The sequence below is a fragment of the Pristiophorus japonicus genome, chromosome 3 (genome assembly GCF_044704955.1).
Source record: "Pristiophorus japonicus isolate sPriJap1 chromosome 3, sPriJap1.hap1, whole genome shotgun sequence".
Classification (NCBI taxonomy): domain Eukaryota; kingdom Metazoa; phylum Chordata; class Chondrichthyes; family Pristiophoridae; genus Pristiophorus; species Pristiophorus japonicus.
In genome coordinates, this window is record NC_091979.1 from 282255379 (window position 1) to 282272037 (window position 16659).

The window sequence follows — 16659 nt, forward strand, 5'->3', positions numbered from 1 at the left end:
CTGACTTCTGTACTTTTGACTTCGTTCAGTCTTACTCATCCTCTCTCTCTCAGTAGTTATTGCATTGGTGACTTACCTAGACCTTAGCTCCTACCAATGTACATTTAAGCCACACTTTAAAAAATAATTCTGTGATTGCAACATTATTTCCATTGGCAGATGAGAAGCAGCAGCCAGCTAAATGCTGAGAAAACCAATACAAGGCGGGACGAACTAGTGTCAGGACTGTGGGGAGCAATCGGGGTGACAGCGACCATGATTTGTTACCGTGAACGTGGCTCAATTAAACTGAATAATTTCCAAGCCAATTAGCTACTGTTTTAAAAGAACACAAGCAAGAATTACATTATATTATGTTAACTTGGAGTGAAGTCTACATGCTGTGTTGGTTATACAATGTGAGCTAAACACTGGATATGACATTGATGCATTCCAAAATGGATTTGATTACACACAGAGAGTGTTATTACAGGTTGTTGCATCACAGTTAACCTCGTGTAACTGCAGTACAAATCTTACTGACATGTTAGGCAGATTTTCATTGCTTAAGAGTGCAGAAATAAATCCGAAGTGATCAAAATCTGAAGTGCCTGCAATTTACATTATTCTGAATTCGGATTCATTCGGATTTCAAATCTAGTTTGAAAAGTAATCTCTGTTAAATAAACAGTATTCAAAACCTTGAGCGTTTCAAATGATAGTAGTTGTCCAATATCAAAAAAGAGGAAGAAAATAAAGAGAGCAAACTAGTCAACTCCTCGAGTTCTGCAATGGTATTTTGACATCAGATTCAAAAATAATGGGAATTGGGTATTTTCACTATTTGTAATGTTCTGAATGTTTGCTACACAGTATAAATTAGGAAAATCAAGTGTTTTTTTTAATTGTCCTTATATCACAGCACTCTTCATTCATTCTAACACTTAGGTTCAAATGCAGCTCACACAGATAAAATGAAAATATCTTCCTTTTGATGACTGTCAAAAGCTCTGAGCAAAGTTTGGGCAGTTCAAGTCTAATTGGTGACACATCATAAACCTGCCCTGAAGTTTGTTTAATTCATCAATATCAGTTAGAGAGGCTATAAGTACAGCCAGTTTAAGAAATGGAAGCCATGCTGGTGCAGTAGCATTTACTCTACTGAGACTGGACTTTAGGTACATGGTCAAGGAAATGCTGAGGAACATCTGCATTACATTTGGCATGTGCTGTATTTGCTGTAGGAATATTTGACACTGTCACTGGGTTCCAAGTGGAAAGTTGTTTCCAAGCTGTCAATCTTCACCTTATTGAACCTAGGCACATAAAACCAAAAGGAAATTGAAAGAAAACAAAGACAGTTATAAGATTTAATGCACATCTGCTTTTCTAACACATGCACCATGAAAGATTCTAAATGCTGTGCATTGTTTTCTCTCTCCCAGATAGATAGCGTATAAACACTGCAACGTCTTTTTCAAGTGACCATCATTTTTCAGTAAAACTTTTGGATCGTGTGCAGACTTGATTTTCAAGTTGGAAATGGATCTATAACTGTAAGAGCAGTGTTGTCTATTTAAACAGATGTATTAGCCAAAGATCCTTGGCCTGAATGTACTATATGTACTCCATACAGCCTTGGTGCTACAGAAGCAATACTTATGATACATATGGTTTCCTTTGGGATCGTACATGGATGTGCAAGATTTATGGCTTTTTTGTAGGTTATTGAAAGGCAGAATCTTATGATGTATACAGATAATTGAAGACCCCTTGAAGTAGAGCTTCTGTACACTACCAACATAACTTCCAATCAATAAGATGTTTTGTTATATTTTATTACAAACTCAAACACAGCATTCAATGTCTGAAAATGGATAAGTTCATTATTTTAATAGCAATTGCTGTTCGAGTTTTCCAAGACCAGTATCGTGGTTTGATTGTCTAACATCGCAACCTTTGACTTAATTTAAGTGAGCAGAAACTGCATAGTTTGTAGCTATTCTTGATCCTAATTATGAAGCATTATTGATGTAGAATTTATGAATATTTAGTAGTCATGTACAAATATGACATGGAATATCCATTAGTACCTAACAATAGAATGGGCATTTCATATTTCTGGCTATAAAAGATCAGAAGAATTACAGAATTAATAGTGCTTTTCAAATATTCAATAACCTTCTGCAATGAAGCTTTTATTGCATTAGTAATTAGTAAAAGTATATGGAACCATCTATTTAGTGTAAAACAATTCCATTAATTATAAGCTATTGAGTAACTTTTTTAATATTTAAGTCATACTATAACTGAAACACACCATAACTTTGATGTGGGCATAAAAGTATGTAAATCCATTCCTGACCTTTATATAATCACTTTACGTACAAGTTGTTTTCACACTGTCAGATGATACACAATTGCTTCTGCTGTGGAACACAAGGCAGTACACTGCTTAATGACAAGCGACCAAAAATCAATTTGTAATCTGATTTGAGGTTTTTGATTTCCTCTGATGAGTTTAGATTTCATTAAAAGCAAGCTCTTGCAAAGATAAAAGAAATCCTTGAAGGGTAAAAACAGAGAATTGTCTCAAAGAATATAAAGAACTTCCACTCTTTGTGCCATTTATTCACTCTGTTAATTGTGAGTTACAACATGTGGTGTCATTTGGCAACTGTATAGTTATCAAGCCGTAAGATCAGCAAAAGTCAAAAAAAAGTCAAGGGCTCACATTCAAAAATCGTTCTTTGGCATATTGACACTTTTGCTATCAACAACAGTCATTATCTGCTTACAGCTAGATCTCAGCTTGCCGTTGACATAATAAGCAGTGATCGCTCTAAATCACTGATGCTGCCTATCTACATCCTCTTAATTGTATGTATTCTGTGGAAAATTATCATTTGGGTGTGTTGTCTTGATGAGAAATTGACATTTCTCGACCCACTATTTGTGGCTACTCAGTGAGCTAGATAAGGTTTATAATTCTTGATTAAAGAGGGCAGCTATTCTTACAGAGGTCTTTTTTATTGCTCTAGTTGACCTAGTTGATGAGTATGGATTTCATGAGGCCTTTTTCAGCATTTGAACTATAAAGGGTTCAAAATGATACCACCCCTTATAGACAAAAGATAACCTTGCCCTTTGAATATATTGATTCTTTATTAAATAGGCTGTTTAATGCAATGAAATGAGGCATTAGATTGAAGCCCATTTCAAGTGCTTTGAATAATCTTTAAAAGGTTGGTAGACTTTAAAAGGCTGCTTTACAGTAAGAGGCAGATGCATAAACACATTCTTGTGTTTTCGGATGGGAATATGGAGCTATAATATCTTACATAAGTTGACTTTTACTAACCTCTCACAATTTTGTTCATTTTCTATTATTGTACAAGTTATTTGCAGAACATTTGTGTGGCCAAATTAATGTATTGCTAATAGAAATGTGATTCTTTATACAAAACTGTATGTATGTCATTAGCCAAATGCACTAGCTACTAAAATAAGTTATGCATATTTATTCCTGAGAAAACCAATTAAGGAGCAACATGTGCCAGCATTAATTTACACTGTATACTTTAGCAGACTATAAAGCCAAAACATGTCAAAACACATCTTCTGATATACGTTGAAAAGTAAAGAAATGTAAATGTAGATGATCTGCAAAAGAAGATTTCTAAAGGTTGGTATTATAAATGTTCACATCAAGACGGAACCGACAAATGAAATATTTTGACATTTGCCTGATATGTATTTTATTACAGTTTTCCCATTACGCAAAGAGGAAACAGCTTTTGCTTCACCACACTTGACAAAGTATTACATGTTGGCATTGCTGAACACACATAAAATGTTTAATTTGCTCATTACTAGTATACGGATAATTTACTTATTATTGGTTTAACAGTCTTAATATTGGAGCACCAAGTGACATTACGACTGTGAAGCCTTAACCACTCAAGAACCAGAAAATATAAGTTAAGACAAGCAAGAGACCGAACTCCTGAGCTTTCCAAGGACGGCATCATATTGGACCTCTTTGTGGAATTTAAATTTACACCAGTTAGTTTAAATTTCCCATGGACGATATCACATTTAGATTATCAATTGAAAAATAATGACATTAGGTAGGATAAGAGGTCGACAAACTGATGTTTCAAAAAATGTCAGTAGAACAGTCAGAAGTTTTACATCAATGCTGAAAATTAAACACTTGTTTGTTTTTTTTAATGTTGAAGCAGTTTTGCAGTGCATTTCTACCTGCTTTTATTTTGTGTATTTAAAAGTGCTCCAAGCTTTATGCCAGTCTGTCTAAACATAGTCTTCACACTTTCGTAATTATTTGATAACTTTATTAGAACTAACTTGGATTTTTCTTTCGGTACAAGACAAGCTTTTGAGATCACAAAAAAGTCCCTTCTGTAGGTCAAACCTATATCCTAAATATATTTGCACTTGAATACAGAAACTGTATCTTCAAATTTAAATAAAACTGAAATTAAACTATTAAAGCTGTGTCTGAAAAATTTTAAAGGTGCACAGAGCAATAGTACGGTTAAAAAATAAAACACTCAAGGTTCATGGAGACAGGAGTTATTTTAACCATTTGAAGAAAAAAAACCTTAAAAAAACATAATTAGAAAATGACCTCAACTGTTTTGCTGGTCTTCCTTATATTTATATAAGCACATCTTTCAACACATATTCTGAGACCTCATATTAAATTACTGAAAAAGTAATTCACAGACAAGAAATACTTTAATTAAATATCGTGTAAAATGAACAGTTTTTTATACAGTTAAATATCTGAAAAATGTACAGATAAAACAATCTTACTGTAATTTTCTTAACAGTTATTTCTACCATGTAGTGAAGCTTTAAGATTGAAGACAAGGAAGCAATGAGTGCATTGACTAATTAATCTAAAACACAAAACCATACTGCAGTAATGAATCTTGCAATTTTTTTCCACATGTACATGACTTCCTTTTGGAACAAGATCCTCAGATATATTTAAGAAAAATGTCTGAGACGTTTCTGTGTAAGTATGTTGTATGGAGCTATCACAGAGTAAATGTGTTGCACATTCAACACTTGTGATACATTGTTTTTACTTTCGAATTAAATAAAATAACAGTTACTAAATGTGCATTTTGCCTAGAATGACAATATACGTTCCCCATTGCGATTCGACCTCCAATGCTGCTGTAGTTTGCAAAGCATATTGCATGCTGCTTTAGCAAATCACACAGTGCTATGCAAAGGCACAAAAATGGTCAAACAATGTACCTATTTTCTGCCTTTGCAAACAGATTGGGCACTGTCAGGCATGAAACATTGGGAAAGAAACTTCCACTTTCAGACACTGCAGTACAGTACTTCTATTCTGAGGACTTGCAGGGTACAACAGCGCGGAGGCTTACAGGGGATTGGAGTAAGAGTTTGTACAAAATTTGTGCTTTTTACACCATAGATCATCCTTGACAGCTGCAGTGATGATTAGCAATTGTGGTGTAAACCAATGACTGAGTGGCACCAAAGTTATTGTCAAGAACTCCAATGTTAAGGCATCAGAGAAGTCTTTCTGTATTTAATTGTTATACTTTTAATCAAACATCAGTTTACCAGATCAACTGAAGTTTCCATTTTGACTTTAGGCCTCCAAATTTTTCCAGTAAATACATTTTTACTATGTGGCAAATTCATGGGTGGCAGCTAAAAATGAATATTACATTCTAAATAATTTACAACCACAAATTGGATCATCCTTCTGTGGCTGCTGCACATGCACGTTTTCTACTATTATTCATTACAGCCATGTGGCACAAACAATTTCTTTTGACTATACAACAACAGTTTTATTCAAAATTATTTGTTCAGATAACTTAAAAATTATATAAAAATAAACAATGAATTTGATTTTTCTCAAATAAAAAAAATGGACAAAAGGTCTGAACAAATCAACAGATTCTGGCAGTAAAAATGAAACATATGGACAAAGCAATCTTATAAAATCAAATAGATGAAGGCAAATGTTCTTGGCTTAATGCTCCTTAGGCATCACAATACCTGGCCGTGACGAACAAATACATACAAGATAAAATAAAATGAAGGAAAGCAATATACAAAATTTCAAAGATAAATACAATATTTATATTGGTATGTTACAAAAAATTGCTCAGTGACTGTGTTTATGTGAAAGTAAGTGTAGCAATGAAGAATAGGACTATTTTACTCCTTACAAATTTCATAAGGAATAAAACCTCTCTCCTTAATATTAAGTGGATCTGAAAAATTCAAGACAAGTGTATAAATATTTAGCTACAACTTTGGCAAAATCACAAAATTCTACAATATTTTATAACCACATACAAAACACATTAGGGAGAAGGATCTAGAAGTCAAAAGACAACTTTCTGGTACAAGGAACATAGACTTCACAGTAGCCTAAGAATGCAATAGTATACAGTGCTAGCAAAAGTTGAAAAAACATTGCAGATCACACTTGTTTAACAGGAAGCTCTAGCAGTGGAAGTATATTCTTTACCAACAGACAGTAGCTTTTGTATCTCTGTCAGTGTGCTTGTTGAAGGCAAGAGAAGAATTTTTGCAATATCAAAGTTACAATTTCTAACTACAATAAGTTACAAAGTTCCGTTTTTTTTAAGATGAATTTAAGCATGATAAATTTCCCCTAGCCCTCCATAAGTCCCCATTTCTTAAATCATACATTTAGTCTTCTCCTTCCAGTTCAATGGCTTATACCTCCTTGGCCCCTTACTCGCCCCCACAAAAATTATTTCACATTATAGAGATACACAACCATTGTGAATCTAAATATAGTACTGAAAAATGTTCTGCTTGAGGAATATTTCAACAGTGTTTCATGATAATCAAAATGGTGCATCCACAAAGTTTCTCCCAACACACAGCAAGAACTAGACATAGCCAAGACGTCATCTGAAACTTTATACAAAATAGGCATTGCTTTTTTTTTTGTTTCTTCGAGATAGAGAATGTGAAAATATGAGAAAGTTCTGTTAATAAAATGAAATTGTTCATGAAGAATTAGGTTGCTTGCAGGTCATTTCCTAATGGTTTGAGTAAATTCAGTGAGTAATAATGTATTTTTTGTTCTTAACAGTAGAAGGATCCGTTGATTTCGTTTTCATTGTTGCTCATACTTTTCTGACAGCATCTTCTGATGTAATGAACTTGTCCATGAAGTTCATCCCCGGAAGCTTGGTGTTTCTCTAGGTAAACAAGTGTGGTCTTACATTGGTGGGACTACAAGCCCAGACATACCTAAAAGGGAAGAAACAGAAACTGCATTAGCAATTCATTAGAGTGCAAACGGTGCTAGCTCTAAGAATATTTAAGCTCCGAAATGCTAGTTGCGGCAGTAAGTTACTGAATTAAAGACCAAGCTTTGTTGTATGCAGCTGCTTAGTATGGCTCATGCAGGTCCAGACTAAAAAAAACTGAAATGTGCTTTTTAACAAGACAGTTTACAAAGACTTCACTTTTAAAAGAGGAGCATTCTGACATTTTAGGTGAACAGCATACTGCCTACCACATGTGTGATATTTCTCTTAGCGTTTTGTTAATGGCAAACAGTGGTCCAGACTCCCTGGAGGCTGCCTCTGCTGACAGGTGAGAAACAACATGGTCAGTTCTGGTAACGTCAGACAGGACCAACTCACTCAGTAGTCAAGGACTAGACACTTCTCGGGTTCCTTAAATTGAAATCTTAGCAACCTTGCCTTTTTTCTCCCAGCACTTTGACTTTAGCTGGGGACCTCAATTTTTGCTTTCTGTTAATTGCATTTTATCATAACAACTGTGTTACCAAGCCAGCGACTGCCTGAGATCAAAAGTCTCCAGTCCCTCAAACTGCCATGCGCTATGCACAGAGCACTTACATTTCTTATCTTCTGCCAAATTGTTTCTGTTTTAACCTTAGGCCCTAGGCCTACAAACAAGGCATGCCATTGATAATTATAAGACTTTTTGTGGAACTATTAATAATATTGGAATGTGCATTTCTTAACATTTCTAGATTATTGATTTCACACAAGTTAATTTATGTCAGTGGTATCCATTATATTTCGTTTTCACAATTATGAATTGAAGTCAAAGAAAATTTCAATAAAATAGCTAACAAAAGTTTAAATGGAGTATTGGGCTGTTAGCACTCGTATTCTTTATATATTCTCTTTAGATTTTTCAGCATAAATTGTCATTAGTTTACTTAAATATTTAAATAGTATTTCTCAGTTACTTTGGAAGTTGATGAAAAACACTATGAGCAAATAATTTCATGGGAAATTATACTAAATTTGCATCTTACCAGAAGAGGTCTGATCTATTGATATTAATTTTAAAATTCTCATCCTTGTTTTCAAATCCCTCCATGGCCTTACCCCTCCCTATCTCTGTAATCTCCTCCAGCCCCACAATCCTCCGAGATATCTGTGTTCCTCTAATTCTGACCTCTTGAGCATCCCTGATTATAATTGCTCAACCATTGGTGGTCATGCTTTCAGCTGCCTAGGCCCCAAGCTCAGGAACTCCCTCCCTAAACCTCGCCGTCTCTCTACCTCTCGTTCCTCCTGTAAGACGGTCCTTAAAACCTACCTCTTTGACCAAGCTTTTGGCCGTCTGCCCTAATCTCTCCTTATGTAGCTCGCTATGAGATTTTGCTTTATAACGCCTCTGTGAAGCGCCATGGGATTTTTTATGATGCAAAGGCACTATATGAATACGAGTTGCTATTGTTGTTCAATATTTAGTCTTTTTTTAAACCATTTCAGTTATTAGGAACTGGTTATTTAAACCAGGTGCTAGTTATATTTGCATCATAACTGCAAATAACTTAAACATGGAGAGTTCACACACGGTCAGCTTAGTGAAGGCAAATATCAGGCACTGAAGAATATCAAATTAACCTACAGATATTACTGACGTCGGAGCCATTTCGCCTTCTGGATACTATTTACTGCAGAGTCATGATTGTGCAGTGGTTTGTAGCCATGCCTAATTGCGCTCTGAAGAATTTCTCTTGTCTATTGTGTAAATGCATGAAACAAAACCAAACTACAGTGAAATGTGTGAAGTTCACCAATTTATTTGATTTCAAAATGTCTCCTAAAGGGTACAAATATAGTATCAAGATACCAAAGCATTCGTTCCTTAACCATTTCTATAAAGTTCCATCACATGCTTAGAGACAAAACAAAGAAAGCTGAAACTTTGACACAGATTATAGAAGCACACATACTTTGATTACAAAACAAAGTGCATCTGGCCACAGTCCGGCTTCAACACATTTTGTGTATTACTGGCTTCATTAGATAATCGATTAACCAGTTCAGACAATACAATTGCAATAATTTTTGCTTTTTTTCAGTGGGAAAGATGTTGTGAATTTTAATGTGTATTATTGCATGGGATGAGCATGCCTGAAGGTGGATCTGGAAATGAAGGATACTAGCTCACCTTGAAGTCCATTTCCATTTGCACTGGTGCAAGATGGTGGAGGAGAGGCTTGAGGCCTGACAACAGGAGCAAATGCACTCTTTTGTTTCACTGCAGAGATGACATTGGCAGGTGAGAATGAGAAAATGCCGTGTGTACTGCTACAGTTTGAAGGGAGGGTGACCGAAGAGGCTGCCATGGTAGGGCTTGACGGCACTACTGCAACAAAGCAAAAATAATCAGGCTGAGACTTCGGTTTGCACCGTACACAGGAGTAGTAGAGAAGGCCTTTAAAACAATTTTAGATATATTACAAAAAATTTTGAAATAAAAAATGTCCCAGCTAGGCCACTCTCTGGATAATAGGCAAACTCTTTTGTGATGGACTTTTTGTCGTACATTTACATTGTAAATGTATTTTCAATCAGTTATGGCTTGGAACCCACACATCTAATGCTCAATGAAGTTTGAATTTATTAGTTATTTGTGTCCAGCCTCCAGAGTCACCCTTCCTTTTATCCAGCAGCTGACATCTCACAAAAAATAAAATGTTACATTTTTAATGCAAGCATTTATTCAATATAAAACTGCACATGGAGCTACTGCTTATATATTACTCGTAAAGTAGACACTTACTGCCATAGGGAGAGTTGGCTGATGAACCGTTCAGAAATCCAGGAGAGCCTGGTACCCCCAGGTTGGTCATTGCGGCATTACCATATCCATTCATGCTGTTGCTGACTGTGTTATAATTGGACTGCTGAGGGGTGCTGCTGGGAACGTATCCACGCGGGGAGACGCTACTTGTGTTACGGCTGTACCCTACTGTAAAACAAAAGTTTACATTGTAATATTTGAATGGTTTCTTTTAGAAATGCTATCAATCTTCGCACTGATTTGCCAAACTTTATCATGCTTTGCAAGAAGTTGAAGTAATTCTGTTGAAAGATTACTTTGGTTCTTGAAAGGAATTCCCATTAAAGCTATGGCAAATGTTATGAGTGGATAAATGATACAGCTTACTTTTAAAACTGACTGCCGTGCCTTTTTTAAAATCAGATATTTTGATTTAAAAAAAGTAAATCTAGCATGTCTTAGTGAAATATTTACACAATAGGATTGAATACAGTTATGACTTAGCTTTTAGATTCACTTCCCATGATCAGTTACAATAAATGTTATATTAAAATATCAAGTTGAGTGGCTGCAGCTTTATGTTGTGCAGTTGACACTTTCTGATAAGCAGCAGAATTCCTTTTTCCTCATTGATACAGCATACAAAAGATTTTTTCAATCATATGCTGTCAGCCGCTCTCACATTCAACTATAGTAGTAATTATCAACAAGCCTGATGCACTGACTGAAGCAATAGCGAGAATGAACTGTTAGCCTTTGAATGCCTCAAAATGCCACATCCAGCAAGAAGGAGCATGTTTATTATAATGTTCAAATAATGTTTAAAATTCCATCTCAGGCACGTCTTCATTAAAGAGCATTATTTTGAAACACTTTTCAATAATTGAAAGTAAGCCTGAAGTTATGAAACATAATCATATTTTTTCATCATTATCATATATAATGATTGTTATTTTCTGGTAATCACCGCAGTGTATCAGTAGATAAACTTGCCATGATTATGTCATAATCATTAATTCTTCAGTAAGGATGTCATCCATATCAATAGCAAGAAACATCCTTCCTGCTGATGTCTTCCACAGTAAGTGGTGAAAATGTAAAACTGTAGAACTATGTATATCACTAACTTCATGTAAATATTATAAACATAACTGATGCATGTAAGCGATTTCCATCTTGGGTTTCAGGCGACAATTATAAACCATAACAGTGAACATGTCATCTGAACCCATTAACAATATTATTGTCTGATAATTGTTCTCAGGTATCAACTATTCTGTATTTACCATAATAATTTTGCCAATTGTGTTACCAGCACACTTAGTTTTTTAAAATCAGTTTAGAAACTCAAGATAAATTATATGCCCATCTCAATTTGGGGCCGTGTACAACAAAATAAATCAAATGTCATTACTCGTGGCCAAGATAATCATAATAGAATAAGAAAGTATTAATTAGCTTCTATTAAATATCTTGATCACCGGTAATACAACAAAATATTATTTAACCATTAATCTCAACAATGAATGGTACCAGGAATGTGGGACCTCTGTTACGTGGATAGATCAGAGAAGCTGGGATTGTTCTTCTCAAAGCAGAGAAGGTTGAGGGGAGATTTGATAGAGGTGTTCAAAATCATGAAGGGTTTTGATAGAGTGAATAAGGAGAAGCTGTTTCCAATGGCAGGAGGGTCGGTAACCATAAGACACAGATTTAAGGTAATTGCCAAAAGAAGCAGAGGCGAAATGAGGAGAATTTATTTTTATGCACCGAGTTGTTGTGATCTGTAATACACTGCCTGAAATGGTGGTGGAAGCAGATTCAACAGTAACATTCAAAAGGGAACTGGATAAATACTTGAAGGGGTGAAAATTTGCAAGGATATGGGGAAAGGTCAGACAATGGGACTCGTTGGATGGTTTTTTCGGAGAGTCACGCATCATCCCCTTTCTGCTCTACGGCGGATAGTGCCCGCAAGGCTGGCGTGAGCGGGTGTCAGCACCAGCCTCACGGGTCGCAAAGCGGGCCGACATCCGCTCGCGGGGCGGAAGTTAATGGGGAGGTCGCGAGCACCCTGCGCTGTCATTTTAGCGGTTTTGCCGACTCACAGGTTGACCCAAATTCTTGCCCCCATGCATGGCCCGAGCTGCCATTGTGTAGCACGGCACTCTGTTTTGGGTGCCAGGTTGTAGCCCCGGTACCACGCTGTCCTGGTGGCCTAGTGGAGGCCATCAGAGGCCAGGTAAGGTGTGCAATGGCCCTCCCCTTTAAGCGAAGTGGAGGGGTGTTGAAACATGTCAGCGCTACACGGAGTACTGCCGATCGCGCCCCATTAGCACCGCTGGACCTGCCCCAAGAGGAAGTGGAGCACGCGAATAAGGCCAATTCCACAGCCAGGGTGGGACCTCCGCGCTGAGCGCAGGAAGTACTGCCCCGAGCAGGTTACTGCCCCCAATCAGGGCATAGGACAATTTCTTCCTCTATGATTCCATGAATAGAGGTCACAAAATTGCCCTTTGCAGCAAAAAAAAAGTTTTCCAAATTCTCTGTAGTTGGTTAAAGAATCCCTTTAATCAAATGTAAGCTGCGCAGCCATGCACCACTCCAGCAATCCCGTGCAGCCAGCTTGCTGTCTTTTCAATGTAAAACCCATGCATGCATGGTATTTTGAATGGCCTTTAAAGAGGCCACGCAACGTCAATAAAAATTAGAGGGAACATTGCCTTTAACTAAACTCAAGGCAAATCTCAGCCAAAAGTCAAAAGTGTTACAGCAGTGATCTATGAGTAAACATAACGTTAGAGCTCCAAGAGTTGTTATAAAGAGAGGATAACAGAGTACATATATTTTGATGTAGTGGGGAAAGTCTAGTTTTCAAAACAATTTTTTCTTTAAAAGTCGGAGAGCTACAACTTCAATGTTACTCTGAAATACACTTCTATAATGTTATATTTTATTCATACGAAAGCATATGAATTTAGAGAATTTATGCAGAAGAGATTTTTAGAATGGTGTTGACACACTTCTTGGGAGGGAAAAGAAGCAGCTCACATAACATGCTGAGCATCAAAGTGTCCCACATACTTGTATTTACTTTGTCATTAAATGTCATTCATAAACAACTTAAACGTTCAGAAGGAAACTACATATAGTCAATAATTTTCTGTGAATACAAAATTTATTCCAGTCATGAGGAAACGCTGATAACTCATGCATGATATCATCGTTTGTGAGCTAGCAGGGTTCCAAACCCATAGAATAAATTCTGTATTTAAGTTTCCCACTCACTATCCTCTTTTTAATATTAAATTATATCATATATTATTGATTTTCTGTTCTCTCATTGACTTGGACTGTTAAATACATTTGAAGTTTATGCATGTTTTGCATATGGCTGATTAGAAGAACATTTCTTCTGTTTCCTTCACAATACGAAGAAAGAACAGATGTATAACTATTTGAAGCAGCAGCATAGTATTTTATGTAAGCACTTTATGCAGGCATTGTAATTCACTACCATGCCAAGTAAACAGGGGGGATCCAGTAGCAGTGTCAAACAACAACCAAGGAGATTAATTAGGTAAAGGGCTTTGAAGTATTACTGAGGTCTCTAAAGTCAATGTAGGACAGGACTTGTTAGACACTGAGGGGAAAACGGCTGTTGTAAGGACTTATCTCCAGCACGCTAACATACCTTGGTCATTACCCTGTGATGACTCTGACACATTGACTGCTAGCTGGCTGCTGAAAGAATTCACTCCCATCATGCCACTGTGAGCTGGGGTATTGCCGAGGGTAGGAAGCTGGTTGTGATTACGTGGCACGCTGTACAGAGCTTCAGCAATATCAGCTGCTCGTTTGAGAATTATCTCCTGGAAATGAGATAGAATATTAGACATACACATAAAAGTGACTTATTTCAAATATAAAAGGAAAAAAATTATGCAGTTTAGATTTCAAAGATAAAGATATTGTTTATTTATGGTTCTTTTCATGGCATCTTTCTGATGATTTATTCTGAATACATTTGACTGCTGTTGTGGAGATTTTCTTTCAAACCGGTGCATAGCACACACTGTATTTCACAATGGGCTCAAAACTAATCTCTAAATGTGAGTCGTCTCGGCAAAAGGAACTTGCTGTGAGAAACAAATGAACGGTTTAGCTTTGCTCTGAAAGCAGGGTATTGCGTCAAGCTGCCCAGCAGCTGGATGTTCAAAACATAAAACAAAAGAAAACACAATGAAATCCTCTTATATGTCAGTGCTTGGAACCTGAAGAAAATTTTAATGTTCAAATTTGCACATATGCAGTTGAGGCCATATAATGCAATTTAAAAAGTGCACATTTAAACTCAAACTATATTATAGAAAAACTAGAAGCATTAACGAGTAGTCAGATGCTAGTAATAATTTAATTGCCACGGATCATTTGATTTATTTTATTACATGATTATATTTCTTTGTATGTAATATCAAAAGTCAGATCAGGAATGCTACAGTTTGATGCTGCAATTTAAAGCTATATTCTTGATTTGAATCCTGTAAGCTATTGAAACCATTTTACTTGCATATCGATAAATATTACCCATTACATACATACATAACTTATTTTTCTTGCATTTAAATTACAGCAAACTAGAATACTATGAAATGGGGAGGAAATAACACCCCAGTGCAGTACTGAGGGAGTGCTGCCACTTTCGGAGGTGCTGTCCTTTGGATGAGATGTTAAACCGAGGCCCCGTCTGCTCTCTCAGGTGGGCGTAAAAGGTCCCATGGCACTATTTCGAAGAAGAGCAGGGGAGTTATCCCTGGTGTCCTGGCCAGTATTTATCCCTCAACCAACATCACCAAAACAGATTACCTGGTCATTACCACATTACTATGTGGCAAATTGGCATTTTCTACATTACAACAATGACTACACTTCAAATGTACTTCATTGGCTGTAAAGCTTTTTGGGACATCCTGATGTTGTGAAAGGTAAATGCAAGTTTTTTTCTATTTAAAAAAAAACTTGTGCATAACTGGATTTTACATGTATTGTATTTGGCTTATACAGCTTTTTGTTTTACAAATGTATGATTACTATTTCTCGTTTGACTATAAAACAACCTGGTACAGAATCCCTCAATAAACCTCTGAGGTTTAACCCTTAAACTATTAGTACGGTTCACATCAAAAGGCCAAATGCTTCATTTTACTTTGTAATATGAGGCACATTATAGGAAAGCTGACTGATTTGAATGCTTGACCTATGCACTGATATTTCCTTATATCACCCAGTTATGCAGAAGTTGCTATCATTGTAGTAGAGTCAAATGCGACAATATCACTTCAGTCAGAACTCAATGATACACTGTGGGGACATTTCATCATCTGTTTTTTTTCACATCTAGGAACTAAATGATTCTCTTCTCTACATACATACATGCATATATAAAAAGAATAATATGTTTAAGAATGTGCTGTGCAGCATTCTCACAACAAGAAGTCAGATAATGTTAATAAACTACTAAATCTTCACTTTAATGCTTTACAATGTAATCTGAGTCTCTTGATGTATTACTGCCTTGTAATAAACTCTTAGTTATGCTATCCTATATTACCTGCTGAATTATTTATCTCCTTACAACATGTTGCTTATTCTTAACTTACCTGGTTGTTGTGTGGCATTCCATATAGGGCCTCTACTAAATCAGCTGCTCTCTTCAGTAATACTTCCTAAAGAAAATCAAATATGAAATAAAATTGGTCAGTGAATGTACAATATATTGATACGTCCAACTTATCTTTGCAAGCCCAATGGAAAGATATTCAGTGACACTTACAATCAGAAAATGTCTCCCAAATTAAGAACTGTATACAAGACCATTCAAATTCACTAATGTAGCTATTTTGCAAACAGAGATCTGAATGAGACTACCTCCTGTTACATGCTTTAGTCTCTAGCTAAGATGCTGAATTAAGGAAAGGTACGCCTGAGTTTTAATGATGTAGCCTTGTGGGTATTTAATAAACAAACACATAGTAGATATGAAAGGTACAGGCACCACATCTGGCTGCTAATTCCTAGGACTTTAGTAGTGAAGAACAATGAGCAATTTTCCATATCTTAATTAAACTGGCTGAGTCTTCAAAGACAACATCTCACCCCTAATTCATGCCCCAAATTTGCAAGAGGGTTCAATGCTTATTCCTCTTTATTCTGAACAATGAAGTGAATTAACTTAGGTTAATCTAGTTCTTTCATAATGACATTAAGAAATTTTTCAATTAACCTCTTTGACTGCATGTTGTAAAGGACTTCATAAATGACTTCACATCCAGAGATTGTAGAGTACTTATGCCTGAGGGTACGGATGAACTGAATTTTGTCTTATCCCTGTCTGAATTCCTCTTTTTAGTTTTACAGTTGCATGGACTAATTCACAATTTAACTCTTTTAATGAAGAAAACATGCCATGTACAATTTTACTTTTTTGCTGTTCTATGAAAAACAAACTGCCATGACCAAATGATGACTTTTCCAATTAAAGGCTTACATCAGTATAAAAGACGA

General features: G+C 36.0%; 1 protein-coding gene across 7 annotated transcripts in view; it reads right to left on the reverse strand.

The window, feature by feature from the left end:
* Positions 1-4760: 4760 nt before the first annotated feature.
* Positions 4761-16659, reverse strand: part of ebf3a (EBF transcription factor 3a) — a 116292-nt gene continuing 104393 nt past the window's right edge. For 3 of the 7 annotated variants that reach the window (XM_070876767.1, XM_070876769.1, XM_070876765.1), the window contains exons 12-15: positions 15756-15821; positions 13790-13967; positions 10096-10284; positions 9096-9678 (exon numbers count right to left, since the gene is read on the reverse strand). In XM_070876767.1, coding sequence (XP_070732868.1) covers positions 9422-9678; positions 10096-10284; positions 13790-13967; positions 15756-15821 — 690 coding nt within the window. In that variant the 3' untranslated portion in view covers positions 9096-9421. Of the gene's footprint in view, positions 7288-9095; positions 9679-10095; positions 10285-13789; positions 13968-15755; positions 15822-16659 lie in introns of those variants that run through there. The other 4 variants (XM_070876770.1, XM_070876768.1, XM_070876771.1 and 1 more) reach the window with 3 other exon arrangements.